General features: G+C 41.4%; 1 protein-coding gene across 1 annotated transcript; it reads left to right on the forward strand.

Annotated features, from left to right (window-relative positions):
• The first annotated feature begins 12,906 nt into the window (after window positions 1-12,906).
• Window positions 12,907-20,290, forward strand: CLEC3A (C-type lectin domain family 3 member A). Its single transcript, XM_037518114.1, has 3 exons — window positions 12,907-13,021; window positions 17,910-17,993; window positions 19,899-20,290. The coding sequence occupies exons 1-3, from the start codon at window positions 12,907-12,909 to the stop codon at window positions 20,288-20,290; spliced, it is 591 nt and encodes a 196-aa protein (XP_037374011.1).
• Window positions 20,291-23,833: the final 3,543 nt, after the last annotated feature.

The following is a 23,833-nucleotide window of genomic DNA, read 5'->3' on the forward strand; positions in this document are numbered from 1 at the left end:
AATGCTGCACACCCCCAAGAGTTTAAAATAAAGTTCTTGCATGGTCAGTGAAGTCCTTCCTGAAAAGATGGAGATCTGAAAGATAAATAGGATTTTAGCAGGAGAAGAGTTTATGGTTGTCTAGCCCAATCATCCCCTGGCCCACTTCCTTGCTAAAGGAACCCCTGGTTAGTTTAAGTACCCGGTAGTACACCTTTATCTCAGGGAAAGTGGGTCTGGCCCTGTTTAGGGAAGATCTTATGGCCCATTCTGGTCAATGAAATATTTAGGGGGAATCTGTAGGGGACACCTGAGAACAAGTTTCCTTCCCATGAGGGCCACTCTTCTGTATCTGCTTTCAAGGTGATGCTGTGAAGGAAGTTGTGATGCCTGGAGCCACTGCAGCCATTTTATGACTGAGAAGAAGGTCTAGAGAACTGCAAAGATTCTGAATTGATAGTCAGATAATGAGCCTGAGTCCACACTGAAATATCTTCCTCTCAAATTCTTATTATGTGAGAAAAATATACCCCATTTGTTTAAGATGCTGTTAACTTACTTAAGGCAGAACACAACCCTAACTGATTCAGATTTGCAGCATGAAACAGCATTTCAGAAAGGATTTTCTATTGCTAAATATTAAAGCATTTTGCTTGCTAGCTAATAAACCACCCCAAAACCTAGGGGCCTAAAATAATAACCCTTCCATTTACTCACAATTCTGCCCATCTGCTGTGTAACAAATTACCCTACAATTTAGCAACTCAAAATAACAATAAGCACCCATTATCACACATAATTCTATGGGTTAGGCTTTTGGGAATGGTTTAACTGGATAGTCTGGCTCTTCATAGGGCTGGACTAAGTAAATGTCCATGAGGGGCAACTGGCTTCTCCCAGAGCAAGAAGTCCAAGAGATAAGAGGAAGCTGCAATGTTTTTATGACCCAATCTTGGAAATCACCTACTACCATGTGCACAATAACCTCTGAATGACTTGGATGAGTCCTGTCCTTGTAGAGTACCCAACGGCATAAATACCAAGAAGTTAGGACTGAGTGCCCCCTTCATCCACCTTCAAGTTCTATTCCCAGCAGTCTGTAGGGCTACAGTCCTCATGTCTGAGACTGGAGCTTGAGGTCTGCAGTCCTCACCATGGGGAAGGGACGATAGAAGTGGTGTGAAAGAGTAGGACAAGTCAGAAGCTAGGGCATGGCTCAGAACTCGTCTCAATCTCTCACTGCCTCCTACTACAATGATGTGGGTATCTTGCAGGGAATGTTGGACCCTCCAGAACTCAAAACACAGGGAATGGAATTCTGAGGAACATGGCTAAGCCAGGCTCAGCATATCTTCTAAAGTCACCCAGTGGTTTTCCTTGCAAAGCAGCTCTCGGGTGCTGGGAATGTTCTTGATTTATCTAGGTACTGTAGCAGAGCCACATTCTAATTTTATGAAGAATTGGAAAGTTGCATAATTACTATTTGGGCATGTTTCTAAATGTACTTTATACTACAATAATTTAAAACATTGATGTTTGCCTAAGCAGACTTAAAAAAACAAAAAGAAAAATATAATCAGCACCCAGAGGTAACCCTCATAGGGTTGTGACCTACGCCTCATTGATTCAGACACTCACATACAGGAATCCCTTGCCCTGTGCGTCCCCAGCCCACACATTCTGTTTATAACTGCCTTTGCCCCTTTAGAAATGTGCATTTTCCATGTCAATTAATATTCTTTCACAGCAGAATTTTAACAATGGCTTAGAAGTTCAAAAGATTTATCCCCTTTGAGTCAGCTTCTTTCAGTTTGGTTGTTAGAAATAGTTCTTTTGCTTACCCCTTCCAAACTACTGTCAATAAAGCCAAGCCAGAGACTGTTGGCTCCTTTATTTCCAATAAGGGATACTCAAGGCAAGTCCTGAGGGTTTCACAACACTCCCAGCTATCTGGTATATGTTTTGGAGAATGGCCTAGTCTCCTTGGGCAGAAATAAATCATAGAGGGGACTGGGCGTAGTGAACGTGGTCTTTCCAGAGACATCAGTCTGTCTCCTGGATTTGCTGTCTCCACTCCCAAAAGAACCAGACTCTGGGAATATTTTCTGTCTGATTTCCACTGGAAGGAACTCTTCCGCAAGAAAACAGCATCCAGTCCAAATTGGATGGCCTCTCTGCTCATCAGGGAAAAACAGAAACTGAAAAGGATTTCTGAGAGGAGAACTAGACACTAATAAAATACCGACTCCTTCCCTGTTTACCAAATATTCAGACGTGCTATTTTACTGAAAGGAAAATTTAGTTCATACTTTTAAGTCCTAAAGGCTTTTGCCTCTAAGAAAAGGAGCAGAGGTTTCTGGACACCCAGATGGACTCTTCATCATGTGCACCATCTTGCTCCCTACCCTGAGAGATGGCTTCACATCTCCAAGAAAAGATTTAAAAATTGAATTTTTTTTCCTGGTGGGAAAATGGGCAAATCCTTTTAAAATAGAGTTATGTATGACGGTGAGCTTTGGCACACTATTAGATATTATGGACAGGGAGCACAGAAATACCTGAACTCTGCCTTGGCCCATTCAACCCTGCTTTGTGCATAAGAGACACTGGTGAATGGACATAAGGACAGACTTAGCTTATAAGGAGCTTGTGTCCTGAACTCCACCAACAGATCACTCTCAAGTGCATGGGGCCCGAACATAGACCCTTTCTTCTGTATCTTTCTTAGCCCAGACCCACATCTTTTTTTTTTTTTATTTATACAAGCACTGGGTACAGTCAGAAGTGCAGGAGGGTGAGAGAATTCACCAGAGCCAGAGTGGGGAGCAGGACAGGCAGACTGACGAAGTACACTACCGAGGGGAGCAGCGGGCACCGCAGAAGAGGTCTGCGAGCCATGTGGGAACCTCACCGGTGGCTGGGGATCGAACTGGTACTGCAGAGGCTGCAGGCAGCTTCGCAGCCCAATGCTCAACTGCTGTGCCACCAGGGAGGCCCCCGGACCCACATCTTAAGCCCCTGCCACTGTCCATTTGCTTACACATTACAGAGAAGCAAAGAGATGAGAAGGAATGTTTGTGAGTGAGGGCAAGAGAGAGCTAAGCTTTCTCATGAGGAACCATTTTAAGAATTAGTGACTCAGTGACCCTGCATCTTGAGCCACGTGGTTCTGTCTCTGTTCTGAAACTGGCCCAATCCAATCACTGTGCCCTCCTCTTGGAAGGAGACAGTCTAATATGCTCTCTTGTCTCCCATCAAATACAAATTACCATAGTCATCAAAAATCTTAAAAAAAAAAATGCCCTTTGGCCAATAAATACAGATCACTGCTTTTATGCCAGTTCTGGGCTAAACACTTCTAAGTAAGTGCCTTACAATTACTAATTTATTTAAGCCCCATATCACCCTCTATTTTAATTACTACTATTGTCTCCAGTTTTATAGAGGGGAAACCATCTGTGGTGGAGATTGAGAAAACTATCCTTGATCCAAGAGCTTGTGACAGAACCTAGGTTTGATTCCCAGCAATGCAAGTTCCAATCTGTATTGTTAAGCATTTGCTGTCGTTCGACTAGTAACACTAAAAGAACTGTGTGTCCTATGAAAATAGTCTAAAACATGGGGTGAGGGAAAAGATTAACAAAGATGTTGTTCTTCTCATGACTTATAATAATGGAAAACTTGGAAATCAGTTAAACAATTGCAGGTTTGGTAAATTAAGCTACATGAAATATGCAGCCATTAAAACAAGAGTGTGCTCACTTGGATCAGCAGCCAGCTAACAGGTGCAAACCGCAGCAGTTGGAAACCTACCAGAAGCTTCCATATGGTGCAGAGGGAAGGGCTCCTCTGAGACATCAGCCAGTCTCCTACTATCCTACAGTATTAGGGAAGAATCAAGAAGCCAGGATCCAGCAGAAGCCCTAGGACAACTCACCACATGGACTATTTGTTACACTCCCCAAAGACACAAACATCAACCCAGAGTTAGAATAGGCACTGTACATTTGGCAATGGAAAGTCATGTTATACTCACTTTGTGTGTGCTCGCTGATTTAATTTAATGATTAAGTTAGGCACTGCTGTTGCATTTTCTCTTTCTTTGAGATAGGACACTCCACAGCAAGAACAGAAACATAGCTGAGAAGTCATGAAGCCAGCAGTCAAACCAAGGTGATCTGGCTCTGGAGTCCTCTGCCTTCACCACCGCCCTATCCAGCCATCCCGTACAGAGACTAGAAGGGAGCCGCCTGCTGCACACCAGCCGGAGGGCATGGGTGTGTGGGCTTGGACATGTGGTCCTATGGTAGCACTTTCCTGCACTCAGAGTGAGCTACCAGCAAGCTGGTGAATCTGGATCTGGGTCTGTGTAGGGAATGGTGTTAAAGCAGGAACTGGGGCAGGAGATTGTGAAGGGACAGATCTCCAGACCCCCTGGTGCAAACACGTGCATGCACGCATGCGCACATACATACACACACATGCACACACACTATAAGCATCTTCTCCCAAACATACAAGCAGAGACATGTGTGGGGTAAGGGTATATGGGAAATTTTTTCCACTTGATTTTACCGTGAACTCAAAACTACTCTAAAAATAAGTCAATTAAAAAAATTAACTTTTCACTTTACTTAGTCTTTTCCTCACTACAATCTGGCCTCCATATCTAATGCATTACAAAACTTGCTTGAAGCCGCTTTCTAACCCCCCCAAAGCAATGTTGATTTTAGTCTTTTTCCTCTATTACTTCTTTGTCATATTTATTACTTCCACCTTCTCCCTCCTTCCCTAAGAGCCTTCATCTTAAGTTCAAAAAATACTTGTTAAATCAATACAGCTTTTCTACAGCTTCCCTGACCACAAAATCTCTTTCCTGTCTCTGCCCTCACCTCAACAATCTGGGACCCCATGGATTTTTCTCTGATCCTCTTCTTTTCTCCACATAAGTATTCTAGCTTCAGACCCATCTCTGGTTTCCCATTATAAATATATCACTGACTTTCTATTAACAAAATGTTGATTCCCTTCTGTCACTCTCTTTTTTTACTTCAGTCAAGTTCCAGGCCATTATTTCCAGTCATCACCTAGACAAATCCAGCTGAGTGTCACATGAAAATCTTAAGCCCAACTTGTCCAATATATTTGTATTGATCCCTCCACCCTCCCCATTTTCTGTTTCTCCTCTTTCTTTTTAATGATATCAGATTCAAAATAAAAATAAATAATTATATATATATACAATTATAAGTAGTAATTACACACACACACACACACACACACTCAGAGTTCACCTAATTTCTTGGTTCCTTTTCCAATTCTTTATGGAAGACACAATTTCTTTGTTTTACCTTTTAAGGACAATTTCCTCAGTTTACCCATTCAGAGTTTCAGCCTCAGGAGGTACTTGCCTAAAAGCTGACCACAAGGTTCTCCTTTTTATGCCTTCTCAACTAAAAGGAATTGCGTGGCTGTTCACTGAAGCCATGGGGCGGGGGAGAGGGGCAGAAAATAACTTTAGTTCTGACACTCAGTTTCTACCAGGAAATGGTCATGGATCTAAAGCTGAAAAGTGAGTAAATCCCGGAAAGGCAGGCATCTTGCTCCAAGCACAGCAGAGTCTGCAAGCTCTGAATTCCCAGGAAGAACAAAGAGCTCACTGTGGTCCCCTGAAGTCGAAAACTCCCCCAGGTCTGACCTGGGGACTCCCACAGAGAGGACTTAGAGAGGTTTTTCCGATGTGGCTGCCCTTGCTATCCATGAAAGGGAGGTGAATACTGACTTACTTGTATGTATTCTTGGCCTAGCCTGGCAGCTGGGTCTGGCAAGACTGACCATAAATCTGAAACACCAGTACACCTAGGAAAAATAGACCAATGGAAATTTTGCCTTCCTTAAAAAATGCACTGTTCACTGCAGTTAGTGCTTGGAGGAGGGGGTCGCATGAGTGACCAAACAGGGGCAGAAGAGGTATTTGGAAAGAGCTGGGACATTACTATAATGATGATTAATTTATTTATAGCAAGTCCAATTTGAAATATCTTGTTTGTATCAGCCACTATATCAGTTGTTTTTATGTCATCTTTTTATCTTCCAAGTAATGCTGTCAAATACTCATTATGATCCCCATTTGTAGGAATGTGAACCTCAGAGAAGTTAATGAGCTTGTCCAGATCACACAACAGGTGAAGAAGAAAGCCAAGACTGCAGGCTAATTCTGTAGCTGGCATATGTGCACATCCCACATCTGCATACTGCTGTGGGAAGTGAGGACAGAGAGGAGTATTTTAGCTGGTCAGGGCCAGGTGCAGTGGTGTCAGCTATTGTCTGAGAGGCCCCACAAGAAGGCAGTGTGGGATGGAGAAAGAGGAACACTGGGTCCCAGCAGAGGGGAGAAAGCCTGTTCCAGATGAGATCACATATTGGAAATCAGCTCAGAGAAGTAGCTTCCATAAGCCTAAAGCAGAAGCAGAAGGACTCAGGCAAAGGCTGCTATATCTAGCATCAAGGAGAATCTGAAGGACCCAAAGAATATGGAGGGAAGGTAAAAACAGCAGAAATAGGCAAACAGGCTCAGCAATGTCAGGGGGTTTTCATGCATTGAACTGGGGACAGTGGTCTTTTCTTGCAAGTTGTCAAGACAGAGAACTAATCACCGTAACATGGGGGAGGATTTAGGAGAGAAGAAGGAGGAAAGTCTTCTGGGTGAGACAGAACTTTCTAGAAATAATACAGGCTACCTTGTTAGTAATGAAATCACCATGAGGGATACAACATGAGGGATTTAATTATCAAGTTAAGGTTGATGATAGCATGTCTCTCCTAATCTTGGGATTCTGTTGTTCTAATCCCACCACCTTAACTTCAACAGAAATTTTCACCGCCAGGTATGCCTCAGTCCTCAGCAGAGCTCTAATATGGGAGACTGAACTATGACCAACACTTAAAAGTTGAGGATTATAAGAAAAGTTACTTCACTCTTTAAGGATGTATAAAACAAATGTAACAATGCCTTCCTTACTGGATTAAGATTTATAAATCCTAGCACAAAAGTTAGGATGAGGTTACTTGAATCTAAATCTCCAATCTCTTTACTCCAAATCTCTTGGTTCAATGATTTCATATAATACGTATTTATTTTATTATTTTTTTTTAATAAGTAAATCTTTTTTATTTTTTTTTTATTATTATTATTTTTAATAGAGGCATGTTTTTCATTTATTTATTTATTTTGTTTGTTTGTTTTGTTTATACATGCACTGGGTACAGTCAGAAGCGCGGGAGGGTGAGAGAATTCACCAGAGCCAGAGCAGGGAGCAAGCAGAGCAGGCAGAAGGACCGAAGGACACTGCTGAGGGGAGCAGCGGGCGGCAGGAGAGGTCTGCGCGCCATGTGGGACCCTCCTCCGGTGGCCGGGGAGCAGCCAGGGATTGAACCGGCGCTGCAGCCGCGGGCAGCTTCGCAACCCAGCGCTCAACCACTGCGCCACCTGGGAGGCCCAATACGTATTTATTAACTGTCCACTAAACAGTATTCATTTTATTCGGCGCTATACTGCTATCCAATATGGTGGCCACTAAACCACATGTGGCAACTGAGTGCTTCTATCCAACAATGTTGGTCTAAGAAATCAAAAGAGAATGAGATAAGAGTCAGGTAAAAATGTGGGGGAGACAAATACAAAAGAAGTGTAAAATATTTCCAAGTACTATGATAGAAGTATATTCAGTATGGGTGCAAATGGGACCAAATCTGTGGGGCTGGGGATAGGGTTAGGATAAGTCAGAGAAGCTTCTATGGATGAGATGATTTGTGTACCTACATGGTACACAAGGGAAGCCCAAGCTCCCTCTGAGTTATCACCTTCTATGAAAAGATGTGACTTGCACATTTTATACACATGCTTTAATTTTCTCAGTCATACTATATTAGAGGTGAGGAAACTAAGGTTCAGAGAAATGACAAAGTTTACCATTGTCACACAAATAAAAAGTAACACATCTGCATATTTTTGTAACCCAAATGACTGGAGTCCTAGTTTTTTACCTATAATCAATGCTGCCCCATCTTAACAGAGTCTCTGCACTCCCTTCCTTAAAACCTGTCCCCAGCCTTCTCTTAAAATTGCCTGGCATGTTTGCCAGTCACAGCCATAAGCAATGGCCCCTTGTCGAAGCAAGACCATAGACCACAGCCAATGCACATAGGCCATCGCCTATCTTTCCTTCAGGCATGTCAACTTGTCTTATGTTCCATCCAACTTCAGTCCCTCCCTCCCCCTAAACACTGCCCTTGAACCTCCATATATGTCCTTCAAAAGCATCCAGGCTTGAGGATTAACAAACAGCAAGGAGACCAGGTAGACTTGTTTGTTAGAATTCCACACCCTGTAAAACAGCTTAGAGTGACTTTAAAATAGCAACCGGTAGAATAAACACACCAATTACAGAGCAATGTGTTGTAAATAGCAATTTATTAAAGAAAATAAAACTCTGGTGACAGTTTTAAAATCCTCAGCAAAACACTTTGACCAAAGGCAATATTATTATAGTTCTCATTCCCTGGCTATAAAAGTGTGCTTCTTCTTAAATAGTCCTTTCAAAAGCCCAGGTCCAGCCCAGGAGACAAGATGGTGACATCACCCTGCTCCATAAAAGAGGAATTATTCAGGCTGCAATAAACTGAGTGAGGTGTGTATACTGCAAAGATGAGGGGGAAGGGATTCCCTTCCATTATCTTTGATATGTGAGTGACTCTCCCTATACATTTTTCCAGATCACTGCTTTTTCTTTTCCTGCCTTTCCTGTTAAGGTTTTGGGGGTGAGGGCTCACCAAAATGGGGAGGCCATGACTGATGTCAATCAGCATTTGGGTCAGGGTCAAAAATCCTTACTAACTTGATTATATTCTCAAATTCCCCTTCCTCTCCCAGATCTCCAACTCCCTGCCTCTTTTTCGTCTAGCCAGTCATGCAGCAATTTAGTTTCTACTGATTTTTCCCATAAGGATTTTGGAATCTGCAGGAGTCAAAGAAATGAAAGGAAAGCTCCCATCTCTGTCTGGCCTTGGGATCGAGTTTCTACAATCAGAGTGTCCCTGGTGCCAAAAGCAATGTTTCCAACCCAAATGCCCCCAAATAGATGACTGCATCAAGAAGATGTGGCATATATACACAATGGAATACTATTCAGCAATCAAAAAAGATAAACTCATGCCATTCGCAGCAATGTGGATGGAGCTAGAAGGAATTACGCTCAGAGAAATATGCCACAAGGAAAAGAAAAGTATTGGATGGTTTCACTTATAGCAGGAATATAGGGGAACCAAATAAGACATCAGTGTAAAAAAAAATAGTAACAGTACAAAACACAACAAAGCAAAAACAGACAATTATAAATCAGAGACATTCTGCAGGGGAGGAGGCAGGAGAGGGATCAGAGGGAGGGAGGGAGGAGCACAGGGGACTGAGGTGATGGTGCACGGGTGCCTTGGGGAAGGAAATTCTACGGGGACAACACCTGGTTGGGGGGGAAAGCAAATATTGTTTAAAAATGAACAATGATGTAAAAATAAATTTAAAAAAAAGAAAAAAATAAGAAAGCAATGGTTTCCTAACATGACTTGAAGTGCTACCATGCCCAGAATCTCAATGTCTTTACTCTTACGTGAGTTGTATTGTTGTGTCTTTGTTCAAGTATCTTGTTGCTGGAGTCTCAGAGTGGAGGTGGAATGGAGGGAAGCAAAAACTGCACTGTCTGGTCACACATTATCAATTATTTATTGAACAATTACTAGGTGCCAAGTGCCGTACTTTATGCTGAGTCACACTAGCCCGACACAGACACAGCCCCTGCCCTCTGGAAGCTTACAGTCTAGCCCACAGCCAACACATAAATCATTAAGTGAATGCATTTTTGAATAAGCACCAAATCCTGATAAGATTTGTACATGGAGAAAACAGAGCAGCACCTTCTTAGCTAACACACAGAGAGAACCTCTATCTGAGTTCTGATCTTTGAGCGCAGACTGAAGGACAAGGCGGCGTCAGTCGTACTCAAAGAGGCACTAACTTGGGCACACCAAGAACTTGAGTTTGTGAGGGAATGGAGTGGAATGGCATAGAAAAAGCAAGTGGAAAGACATAGAGAAGATGGGAGAAGAAAACAGAATGGAAGGCATTGTGCCCAAAGGTCTCTGTGACTGGAAAAAAGTCACTGGGGAGAACTGAGTAAGATCTCACCAGGAAAGAGGACCTCAGGAACCATAATAAGAAGTCTGGGCTCCATTTAAAGTACAGTGGGACAATTTGGAGGATTTTAAGTAGGAGAGTGACAATCACTTTACTGACATGTGGAACATTCATTTGAGTTGGGCAGGAGCTGAGGTGAGAGGGATGAGGACAAGAGTTCTTGGTGACTTAGGATGAGATGATGACAGAAGGAATAATGTATATCGTGGTAGCAACTATATTACTTGGCTGTTGACAAGGACGTGGGGAAGGGTGTTGAGGATAAAGTTGGGGGATGCATCACAATGACCCCTAGGTTTCAGACCGGCCCCCCTTAGTGGATAATGGGGTGACATACAGAGGACTCAGGAGGAATAGAACTTAAAATTCAGGGGTCATAAACACAGGAAGAATCCAGATTTTAATTTCAATCATCACCACGTGAAGTGTTTCTACTCTATCCAAATGGAAGAGTCACAAAGACAACTAGAAATGTGAGTCTGAGGGAGGAGAGCCAAGTCATGAGGGAAATGTGGGAGAGTCCCAGACAGAGAATTTGAAGTTATCCAAAGGAAGAAGAACATCCAGAGAGCACTCTATATTTCCTGCTCAATTTTTCTGTAATCTAAACTACTCTAAAAAGTAAAGTCTATTCATTTAAAAAGAAGACAGCATGGGCTTAAGGATCTGGTTAAAACAAATCAAAAGAGTGTCAGAGGCTTTCCTGGAAAGGAAAGGATGCTTAAAAACAATATGGATTTATGTGGAAGAAAAAAAGGCACCTTGTTCTTATAAGTGTAGTTTGAACACAGCACAGATCAAAGATCCCAGAGAAATCATTAGCTTTCCGCCACTGTTCTGTAACATGAAAAATCTTCTCAGAGGAAAGGATTTGAAAAACTGGGCATAAAGCATTTTTGATCAATCCTAAGATCAATTGTAAAACATCGATCCTTCTCCCTATTCAAATCAAAGCACATTTCACAACTTGGGTCAAAAGAAAGGTCTTCTGGGGTCATCAACAACTAAATTTTAATTTCTATGTGTAGTCTAAGAACCTGAGTGACATTCAGCAAATCCACTTAACTTTTTTGAGGTTCGGTTTCAATCATCTATAAATTAGAGAGAGTATTTACCCCATAGGCTTCTGTGAAGACAAAACAGATTAGACTTCATGAACTGTGCTCACTGTTATAATTAACAATAAGGATATTTCAAATATTATTATCATGGTTATTAAGCACTGGACATTTAATCTTTCCAATAGCCCTGTGAGTAAGCATCAAACGGGAAAGACTACAAAAGATTCAATGACTTGCCCAAAGCCCACAGCTGATGAATGGGTAAAAGGAGGGTATGGACCCAGCTCAGCCTGTTTCCAAGAGGCTCTCAAATGTCTGCTCATAGATGCCCAAGGAATTTGCATTTTAAGTACAACTTTTTTATATTACACTGACATTTCTAAATTATATTGAACTTTATCAGTGATATTACTTCGATGTCAGTAGATGGGTAGGTTACAAACTAATTTTAGCAAGGAGGAAATGATGATGGAGTCCTCTATGATTTTCCTGAGTTTTAAAGGGAAGCAGTAACTCCTTGATTCTTCCTGTATTGTCGGAAAAAAACGATCAAGTGATCACTTGTAGAATGCAAACCCTGCCCTCCATCTGCACCTGGTCATCCAAACAACACAGCGGATAGAGTGAGTCCCTGAAGAGACTCTTTCCCCCAAGATCTCACTCACTCACTGTGCCGGTTCACACCTGTATGGATGTCCCTTGCTATTGATGCACATAGCTATCCAGTCCCTACTACCTGTCTTTAAAGCTCATTAAGTCTTTCATTATGTTTCTGTTCTTTCTAAATTTCAGCTAAAAGTGTCATTTAAAGGGGGTAGTTTTCAAGGAAAAAGTATTGGGTGGTGGGGATCTGCAAGAGAACTGTTGATATTTTATAATAACTCTTATGGAAATAATTCACCATTTTAATTTACTTTTCACTTTAAGGTATGTTTTCCCAAGACAGTAATTTTTGAAGAATCCTCAAAACCCTAACAGAGGGGAGCATTACACTTTATCATGAACAATGTACCCCAGATTTCTACATAACCCCCTGTGGGCAAAACACTGGCAAGCACCACTTGAGCTGTGTGGGTGCCTGATTGTGTGTAGGTACATAGTTGATGCTGGGGCATGACCACACATACACACACAGTAACTTCCCTGGTATAATTTCGGTTCTATTTTACCCTGAAAACTGAATCACATACATTTCCCCACACTTCAAGGAAACTTCAGAAAGGAAACAATATCATGGTCTTCACAGAGACCTCAAGGATATTGGGACTTAAATTTTTCTTAAAAAAAAAAAAAAAAGGAAAGCAGGCAAATCCGCCAGTCCTTTAGTTTACTTTGATACACTCTGAAAAGGCAAGTCAACTAGAAAATGTGGCAGGAATATTTTTTAAAAAAACAACAAAGCAGCCTAACACGAAGTGAGAGAACAAGGGGCCACCTTATGCTGCAGTCCACAGAGGCATCCAAACATTTCGTCAGCAGGATTCCAGCCCACCTTCACAGCTCACATTTATAAAGCTGGCCCAGGCGCTCCAGAGCAAGAGGTGGCTGAGCCTTCTACCTGCCCCTTAGTGTCTTCAGAGGAGCCGGCCAAGCATTCGTCAGACTTACTTGTGAGCCATGGCAAAGAATGGGTTGGTGATTTCCATCCTGGTTATCACCTTACTCCTGGACCAGACCACCAGCCACACATCCAGATTGAAAGGCAGGAAGCACAGCAAACGCCGAGTGAAAGGTAACGGGGCTTGTCAGTCCAGCAAAATTCAAGGCTTGCTCATGTGGGGAGGAGCTGGGCAATGTTCATCTCCAAACTCCTCCTGGGGACCATTCCTGGTGACAGCATCGTGGCATCATGTGGCTATGGCATTTCAGGGGACTCTGATTTTTTTTAATTCTCAAGGATAGTTTGATATGTAAAGGAATCTTGTGTTTTTTTAATAGGAAAAAATCTTGTAATGTAGAAAAAAAATTCTACATTGTATATCCTTTATCAGGTGGGGTTACACCTGTAGAATGTTCTTCAGCTTACCTGGAAATGTGGACATCTGATATTATGACTGAGGGGTCAGGCAGAATTTACTGATTACTAGAGTATACTGTTTCACTTGTATATATTGTGTAAACTCACCCCTTACTTATTAAAGGTGCAGGAGAGGACAGAGCTATTGGTGACGACATTGGTTACTACGTGGGTATATTTTCATAGAAACAGTGTAGGTGATATATTTAAGCTTTTTTTGCCTCACAGAGAAATGAAACCCCTCTAACTTAAAAATGTTTCACTGCGCAAAGTCATATCACACTTGAAGACATTTCAATGCAAAACTGAATCTCCAAGCAATCCCAAATTTTGTAGGCCTGAATTAAAAAGTTATGAAAAAAATCTCAAGAACCAAAATGATGGCAACTTATTTGCAATATGCTGAAATTAGAGCAAAAGGATAAACCATCAAAAATGAGAGAGGGGCATGTTTTATCCCATCCTAGGAGTCACTTCATATCAGAATATTGGAAGGTAAATATCATGACTCTATTTCTTTATCAATTTCACTTCATTCATAACAAAATACATGAAAAACCCCTCAAGGTTAAAGTCTTGATTTGGCACAACCAGGCTGGCTGTAAAAGGTGTGTGTGTGTGTGTGTGTGTGCCTTTCTGTGTTGTGTTCTGATAATGATAAAGTGTCTTTTACCTGGGTCATTTATTTATACAATTTAGGTCTGATGCAAGTTTTCTTGAGTAGAATATTTTTTCTTTATAAAATATTATACTTTCCTGTTGCCTCTTGTAATGAACGATTAAAATGTTTCTCATACATAGATGAAGTATATTGCTAAAGATGGAGGCAGGGGAAGGCAGGAGAGAGAGGTTATTTGTGTGATGTGGCATATTTTTTGTAGCCAGTGTTTCTCCACCACTGGGAGGGGGTAGCAAAGAAAGGCTGTGGGAGCAGTGTGGCTATGTGGTGAGTGAGTGTGAGTGTAAGTGTGTGTGTGTGTGTGCGTGGACGTGCACACGCACGCACACACACACACACACACACGCTGAGTGGTGTTTCTCAAGTAGTTCCAGTTCAGGTCATAGAGAGCGCACCCTTCTCCTGATCCACTCTACACACACAAATGCACATACTTATTTGTTTTTAACTAATTGGACATACATCTTCAACATCATCCTCCAAAGGCAGCCTTTGCTAATTTTTGCCATTAGGTCAAAGAAATTAGATTAATAGTAGGGGAAGTCATATGCCTAGATTTGTCAAACTGTTCTTTCTCCACCCACTCACACACTTTTAAGATATTTTAAGGGGCCTCCCTGGTAGCACAAGAGGTTAAGCACAGCACTATGAAGATGTCCACAGCCTCTGCAGCATGAGTTCAATCCCCAGCCGGCCAGGGAGCAACCCACATGGTGAGGCAGACCTCTTCTGTCTCACCCACTGCTCCCCTCAGCAGTGTGTTTCAGTCAGTCTGCCTGTTCTGTTCCCCACTCTATCTCTGGTGAATCCTCTCACCCCCTGCATCTTTGACCTATACCCCAGCTCATGCATGCATAAATAATCTTCAAAAAATAAAATAAAATATTTTGAGTACCTGGAAATGATACCAAAGTTTCTGAAATCAAAAGTGAAAGCCACTTTCTCTTTCCTAGTCCTTTCCCCAGAATTACCCATTATTAAATGTTGCAAGATAATATTTCCAGTGATTTATTAATTGCACAAACAAAAATCAATGTTTTTTTAAACAAAGTAAGAACTGACTATAAAAATTTTGTGGGAGGGCAGGGAAAGGAGGGATTGGGGTCAAAATAAGGGGATTGCAATTGTATGGGGAATATAAAAATTAAAAAAAAATTAAAAATACTAAGAAAAAAAAGAAGAAAAAAAGAAAAAAAATTTGTGGCAGACACATCAATTTATTTCATCTATTAAATCTTGGAAACTGACCAACATAAGGCATATCTCAATCTTTTTAACAGTTGCGTAATATTCCATTGTATAAATAGCTCATGATTTATTTAAACTGTCCTTTCTCGGTGAACTTTTACATGGTTTCCAATCCATCTCATTTTCACCTAAGGCTCAGAAAACCTCTTTTATACATCTTTTGGTTCCCATACTAGGATATTATGGCATGTTTCTAGAAGTAGCTTAGAGGATAAGCACGCCTTCTAAAATTGGCCCCCAAAAGAGAGCATAGGTCCTTACTCCCATCTTCAGTGTATGAGATAATCTATTCCCACACAGCCTGACAACCCAAATCATATCATCAGTTTAAGCTCTACCAACCTAACTCCCCAAACAAACAAAAAAAGTGTTCTTTGACTTGCATGTCTTTTACTGTCAGTAAAAGAGATTTTTATGTTTACAGGTCATTTCTTTTGGGAATTACTTTTGTATTTCTATATTGTACTGAATTTTGAAGAACAAGAAAAAATGAAAAGGAGGTTTTTTTAATACTCAAAATGGCAATTGAGTGATTTAGTTCCAAACCCTGCTACTTAGTTCTTAGAGTGCAAACTAAGTGTTGCAGTAATGAATAAAATATCATTTTCATAGTAAAATCATTATTCTTGGTTTTTAATGTAGACAAAAAACATTCACATTAATCACAAAGGATGGAAGCAGAAGCCAAGCCACCTGGATAATAAAGTCTATAATGATCTCCCAGGAACCTAATATTAATGCACATGTCTTCTCATTAATTACAATGTTTCCACCTTCCCTGCAGAGGCCACTTATTTAAATAGAAAGGAGGAGGAAGGTAAGAGGGGCAAAAGATGACATTTGTAGAGTTGACAGTTTGTCACCTAGAAGAAGCTCTTCAGCTGTCTTTACATCTCTGCCCCCCCAACAGTCTATAAGGGTGCATTCCAAGTACACCCTTATATTTACTGTGGAGTGAAAGACCTCACTGGGAAATTCATGGGTTATTATATGTCTCCATAGAGCTACTGGATGCTTTGAGAGTCAGAAATGTATCACCTCTGTCTGGGGGAACACCAGAAAGCATTTTTCTCACCCACATGTGGAAATACCTGGCTGGCAAAGCACATGTTTAAGGGGACTGTAAAGTAGTATGTTTTTATTTGGGACACTCCTGAAAAATCCAAGACAGAACACAGATCTTCCACATGTCACCCCTACAAGGCAGCTGGCAGGCAGCTAGGAAGAGTTCCTTTTCTGTCTTTTCTGTCTGAGGTCATGTACTTGGCACTAAGAAAACAGAGGCAAGAACTGTGGAGAAGCAGGCAAGAGGACTGGGAAGAGAACAAATTTGGACTCAGAGAGATTAAAAACCTGACTCCTTCTGCACCTTACTAGCTGGGTGACCTTCAGCAGGTTAATTCAGCTTCCTGTACCTCTGTTTCTCTTTCCGTGCAATGGGGATAGGAATATACATAAGAATATTGAAAATGTGAAGCTCCTGGCACAATGTATGATGGTTTTAACATGTTTAATTTTTATTTTTCATTTTAGTTGATTACAGTTCTTGCCTTTGAAGAACTCACAGTTGTCAATCACTAAGGCAGTCCCCACCAAGTCTGAAATTTTGATTTAGATAATGTGTAATTGTCTACCACCTACTTAAAGCCAAGTTTATAGTGTTGGCTACTTAGAGCAAACATTGGTCAAGAAGAGTCATGAAACCTCAACTAGGGATGTTCAAGACAAAATAAATTGCTGAGCCCCACTATAAAAATATTTTCACATGATCCTTTCTCACTGCTTTGTCTTCTTCTCCATGGAAATCACTTCACCCTGCTAGGAGCCATCATTCCTGGCACACCAGTAGAACAGGGATTTTGGTAATGAGGGACTTGGGAGCTCAAATAGGTCTAGATGTGAGTTCTACCCCTCATCTACTAGTCTCTTAGCTCCCTGAGTTTATCCTTATCCTTCAATGTGAATCTATATTCCTCCCTTCTTAGTTATTTTTGAAGAGTAAAAGAAAACACGATATAAGTATTTTGGATGCCAAAACGTATTCATGCATTCAATAAAAATCATGAGAGCCTGTTATCTGCTAGACATCACGTTAAGCATCAGAAGTATCATATAAGATAAGATAGATGAAATTAATAAGGAACAAAATTATAGATTGCAGAACATAAATAAAGGCTGAAGAAAAAAATAAAGAAGAAAATTAAAGGTTCAAAGAAAAAGATTAGCTGTAGGGAAGCAAATGTAGAGAGGATGATCAGAAAAGTCTTCTCCCAAGTGGCGATATCTAGGTATAATGAGACAGGACAAGAATGCTCCAGGTAAGAGGAACCAACAGGAAAGGTTTCTGAGGTGAAAGAGATGGCTTGAGGGTACATTGAAAGCCAATGAGTCTGAAGTTAACACGGGATGGAGGGTCCCGCAGGTTGGGACTGAAGAGAGAAAGGAAGCCCATCCCACAGAAGGACTTTCTAGTATTGTTACCTCCACCAAGCCCTAGTGAAACTCTCTGTTCAAGCAGTTTTCATGCATTGTGTTTCATGTACACCGGATTCAATTTCTTCACAACCACACTCACCATGCATTCTGGATCCCAAAGCTTTATTTTACTCTTCTTTCATCTTTTAATCATACATCTTCCATTCTTTCTACTCCACCCCCACCTTAAAATATCCCCAGAAAAGGATGGAGACCTGAAGACTCAAGTGGAAAAGCTCTGGAGGGAAGTCAATGCCCTGAAGGAAATGCAAGCCCTGCAGACAGGTAAGGCCCCACATGAGTGCTTCCTCCTCTCCAACCAAATATGGAAACTGTTATTTGCCTCAATTAAACCCACATTTAAGGACCTCCCCTGGTGGTGCAGGCGGTTGAGCGCAGCGCTGTGAAGCTGTCCACAGTCTCTACAGCACCAGTTCGATCCTGCCGACTGGCAAGGGTCCCACATGGTGTGGCAGACCTCTCCCGTCGCACCCGCTGCTCCCCTCAGCAGTGTATTTCATCAGTCTGCCTGTTCTGTTCCCTGCTCTGTCTCTGGTGAAGCCTCTCACCCGCACATCTGGCCTGTACCCCGTTCTTGTATAAATAAATAATCTTTAAAAAAAATAAAATAAAATAAACCCACATTTAAGTTCCAGGTGACTACTTAAAAAAAAAAAAAAAAAAGATTGACAAACACAGACCAGAGATGTATCCAAGCAGAGAAGATCACTCCCTTTAGCTACATATCAGGATGGTAGAGAAATAAAATAGGTGTTTCAATAACTCATTTTAAAAAGTCTGTTCGTTCTTTTCTAATAGGCAATGAAGTAGAATCAAAGCATGTATTAACTGACTAAAATAATTAGTATTCATTGCATGTTGTCTAACTGCCCACTGGGAAATCTGTTGAGGGTCAACTCAACCTGGGAACAGGGGATTCACTCTGGGCACACTGGGCATCAGGTGCTCAAGTAGAAACAGTGGGTGGAACCACAGCTTGCCGAGAAGACAGCAGTCACTGTTCCTTTGTAGTGGGAGCAGAATCCCAGCAGCCTACTGCCCAGCAGCTGCTCTCCTGGGCTCCAGGAGTGAGGAAATGAGAGGACACTGAGCCAGCCAGGAACAGCCTGGCTGACTAAGCTCATACCCCCTCAGGAACCATTATTCTCATAGAAACTCCAGAAGCTTCCAGGGTCCCCACTAGAGACCTGCCCAATTATAAGAATTACTGCCTTCAGGGAAGACTGCAGTCATGGCCTTCTATCAAGTATTTATAACTCCCAGGCCCACTGTAGGATACCAATCCAGGATCTTTTTGTACCATAAACAATGTTGCCTGGGAACACACTCCCTTAATCAATGCTAGGGGAACAGAATTAGAAAGATAAAGGAAGGTCAAATCACTTGCACAAAGGGCAAGGGGTTAGTTAACCCTTTACCCACAGGTGGCAGTATAAATGCTCTTATAAACATGAACACATTCATTTTCCAAGGACTTAGGAGAGAGGTGCCCTTATGAAAGGCCTCATTTCACAGATGACACTGAGGCCAAAAGAAATTACATCATCTGTCCAAGGTTTATACGTCTCGTAAATATTACCCTCTGATTCTCCAATGCTTTGCCCTAAAACTAAACTCTATGCTGGTTTATCCTGCATAAACTATACAAATTGTCAGAGCTCAGTCATCTGCATAAGGAAACCTGTCTCTCCAAATATAAACTCAGATTTCTGTTTTTTAGTAATTCCATCCAGCTTCCAATGTCCCAAGGAAATCCAGCACGTAATGGAGTCATCCAAAGGAGCCAACACTCGTTTATTAAAGCAAGAGGAGGCTAAGGCTAGTGCTGGGGGTGGGAGAGGCAGGGGGATGGGCCTGGGTTGTATTATGTGGGTTACATTTTTAAACTCTTAAGTTGCTGTTAAATGACAACTTCTTTAAGCCTCAATATCCTGATGTGTAAAGACTAGAGAAATAAAATCTCACTTTGAGGGGTTGTGATGATTATTGTGGTTATTCTATGAGCCATTCACATAAAATGCTTAGTCAGACACACAAAATCTTCAATCTCTGGTAACTCACCATTATCACCAAATGTCATTCATTCCGCAAATATTTATTTTCCAGGTCCAGTCCCAGATGTCTTGAATTCAAACAGCCTCTTAATATGTCAATTTATATTTTTCACAGTCTGTCTCCGAGGCACAAAATTTCACAAGAAATGCTACCTGGCTTCAGAAGGCCCGAAGCACTTTCATGAAGCCAATGAAGACTGCATTTCCAAGGGAGGGACCCTGGTTATCCCCAGAAACTCTGACGAAATCAACGCACTCCGAGACTACGGGAAAAGGAGCCTGCCAGGTGTCAACGACTTTTGGCTGGGCATCAGTGACATGGTCACGGAAGGCAAGTTTGTTGATGTCAATGGCATAGCCATCTCCTTCCTCAATTGGGACCGTGCGCAGCCTAACGGGGGCAAGCGGGAAAACTGTGCCCTGTTCTCCCAGTCAGCTCAGGGCAAATGGAGCGATGAGGTGTGTCGTAGCAGCAAGAGGTACATATGCGAGTTCATCATCCCTTAACAGCCTTCTCAGATGCCTGGTTGGTCATGATTTATAGGCTGATGGTCCCCAAGAAGAAGGAGTGAAAGGGTACTCAGGAGGGTGTGTCTGTAGGAAGACCAGAGTCAGCCCATTTTGCTCCCATATTTCATTGTGATTTTGTCCTGCAAGGGGTATGGGGAAATTAAAAAAATAGTGATCCAGCCATGTGTGCACAGTGTTGTTAAATTGAATTCTGCAAAGTGGGCTTTCAAATCCGTTTCTCTCCTGGTTCTGCTCACTTGCACAGACTAGGTCTGCTTTTAAAGTATGATAGAATAGCAAGCTTAGGCTATTGGTGTGGTTTTCTTTTCTTTTCTTTTTTTTTATAAGATTTATTTATTTATTTATACAAGAGCCGAGGTACAGGCCAGATGCTCGGGAGGGTGAGCGGATTCACCCGAGACAGAGTGGGGAGCAGAACAGGCAGACTGACGAAATACACTGCTGAGGGAAGCAGCGGGTGAGACAGGAGATGTCTGCTGAGCCATGTGGAACACTCGCCAGCTGGCCAGGATCGAATTGGTGCTGCAGAGGCTGCAAACAGATTCACAGCACTGTGCTCAACCGCCTGCGCCACCAGAGGAGGCCCTATTGGTGTGGTTTTCTCTTGAAGGTTTAGTAAATATTTATTGATGAGAATTCTCTGCACCAGAGATTCTAGGTGCTATATCATCGGGAAACTTTTCCATCTTTTTGTGATGGTTCCTTCCTGGTCATGGTACCTAGTCCATCCACTGCCCTTTCTTTGAATTGCTATACCTAGTGGTGGAACTTCTATCTGTGTGTCACGTGAGAACACCAATGTCTTAGAAAGGTTTTGATTGAACTGTTTTCTTTAAGACCACCCCTCCATTGCACACACCCCTTCTTTTGTGGGGGGGGGGCACAGAGAGTGGAGAGAGGGCAGAGCTCCCAATCAAGAACCGGAAGAGCGCCTCCCTAGTGACACAGCAGGTTGAGCACAGCGCTGTGAAGCTCTCTGCAGCCTCTGAAGCATGGGTTCGATTCCTGGCTGGCCAAGGAGATACACACATGGCGCAGCAGACCTCTCCTGCCTCACCCGCTGCTCCGCTCAGCAGTGTCTTCAGCCCATCTGCCTGTTCTGCTCCCATTCTGTCTCTGGTGAATCCTCTCACCCTCCCATGCCTCTGGCTTGTGCCCCAGTTCTTGTATAAATAATAAAAAATAAATCTTAAAAAAAATAAAAAAGAACTGAAAGGAAAGACAAGATTGCAAATTTGATCAATTTCCACTCCCAGCATTACATCACATTTTCCAACTCGAATAGGAAACCCTCAGGCAGAAGACGAGCAGCAGATTATAACAGAAAAGAGAACACATAAAGAAAAATGTCTACTTTTCCCTTGCTTTAGCATTCCTACCCCCATTATGAAATCAAGAGTGGATGTTATATATGCTAGCTTCCTTTTTTACATATTTTAGATACTTATGAATATTTTAATAATCATTATATGTTAAATTCTGTTGGGGATCATCTATCTTTGGAGGTTGAATATTGGATTTAAATGATACTATTTTGGAGTCACACATCTATGCAGTTTTTCTTTCTGCCAAATGCTATGCCTATTAAATTGTTTAACTAGATTGTGTAAAAACCATCATCGTTTAGTATGACGTTACCTAGTTTAGGCTTAGAGGAAATGGGTTTTTCAGAGGCAAATGATTCTAAGTATATTCTGTTCTTTAAATAAATATCCTTTTAAAAAAATGTTTAATGTATTTTGTGAACTATAGCCTTCCCTGAAAATTTTATACATGCTTGGAATTAATTTTTAGTTCTTTTCATTGCACTATAATAAAGTCTGACTTCTGATCCATGTGGATGTATGTATCTGTGCTAATGTCATTGTTAATACTGTGTTTTTTTATATCAAACTTGGCTCAATTTTAAGGAAAATATGCTGGATTTGATCAATCTGGTGATTTTGATATACTCAGAAAATTGTTTCACCTGACAATAAACAAAAAAAAACAACTTCTTAGCTTAATTTGTTTTTTTGTTAACCCTGTGTCGACTCCCTATTCCAACACAACTATAATCTCTTTCAACATTGATAACAATGAAATTAGTCAACATTAATGGCTAGTTCTTATTTTAGGTCTGTTATGATGCTAAATTTTACATCATTATTTACCTTAAAAACCACTCTGGGAACTGGGCTCTAAAATTATTTCACTTTACAGAATAAACTGAACAAGAGAGACGTGGTGACTTAAGTCACATGACAGGAAACCGTGGCCAAAATCCAGAACATACTCAGATCCCGCATCCTCAGAAATTATGGAGAAACTGTGACAAGATCAAATCTGTTTAGGGGTACAGTGGAAGTGTATTCTAATCCACTCTCCCTCCTTCCTTTTCTATACTAACATTATGGGCAAATATGGAACTTTACTAAGGCATTCAGTTTGAGGTTGCTTCACAAAGGAAACAATCTATCCCTATGAAGGGCTGAAAAAAGACAAGCTTAGCAGTTTCCCTGGCTTCTACCCAATGGATGCCACAGGCATGGCCCAGCTGTGACAACCAAAAAAATGTCCCCAGATATTTCCAAATTTGCCGGGAGGGGCAAAATCACCCCAACTGAGGACCACTACTCTAGTATTTTACTAGAGTAAAATTAGCCTCTAAAGAGGCTAATGGGGAGAAGGGAAATACTTTGTGTGGCAGGAGGGGGAGTAGAGCTATAGGGCTTATCCTATGTTTAAAATCACACATATACTTTCATTTCTTCAATTCATTCAACAGTATTTTCTTGAGCTAACTATGGGTCTGACACTGTCAATGTTGTGGGGACACAGATGAACAAAAAGTCATAGAAGTCTTCTGTCCTCATAGAGCATCTATCTAGATAGTCAAAACATATAGTAAATTAGCAAAGCAATAAACAAGATCATTTCTAAACATGATATGACAAGGTGTCAAAAGTTTGACGTGACATAATAAAAATAAACAGTGAGGTAAAAGGCCAAGTAAGTGGTAGAGCAATATTAGACACGATGATCAACCCCTCCAAAACAGCCCTCTCTCCCATCAAAAGAGAATGAAAGGAAAGCAAACTTATAAATCATTAGAGCAAGAGTCCCAATAAAGAAAGAGAGAGCTAGAGAGAAGTGACTCACTTAAAAATCACCCAGTAATCCAGGAACAGGACAGTTTGTGATCCTGTCTCCCAAGCAGAGCCTGACATACATCATCCCAGTTCAAGGTCAGGGAAGGTCAAAAGACTGGAGATAAAAGACGCAGACTTTTCCCTGACCACCGGCATGCACTCAGGTAAGAAATCAACCCTTGCCCTGCCACTTCCTCACCCATGGGAATGATAGGTCACCCTCAGAACTGAGACTTAGGATTTGAAAATACATTTTATGAGCAAGGAAATACTAAACAAAGGTTTCAAGAAGTGACATCAAAAAGGATATATCCAAAGGTGACTAGAGCCCTTAACCTGATGAAGGGATATCCATATTGGCAACCTCTTCTGGAACTTATTATGTGTT

Source organism: Talpa occidentalis, unplaced genomic scaffold (assembly GCF_014898055.3).
Source record: "Talpa occidentalis isolate TD23 unplaced genomic scaffold, MPIMG_talOcc4v2.1 talOcc4.17, whole genome shotgun sequence".
NCBI classification, from domain to species: domain Eukaryota; kingdom Metazoa; phylum Chordata; class Mammalia; order Eulipotyphla; family Talpidae; genus Talpa; species Talpa occidentalis.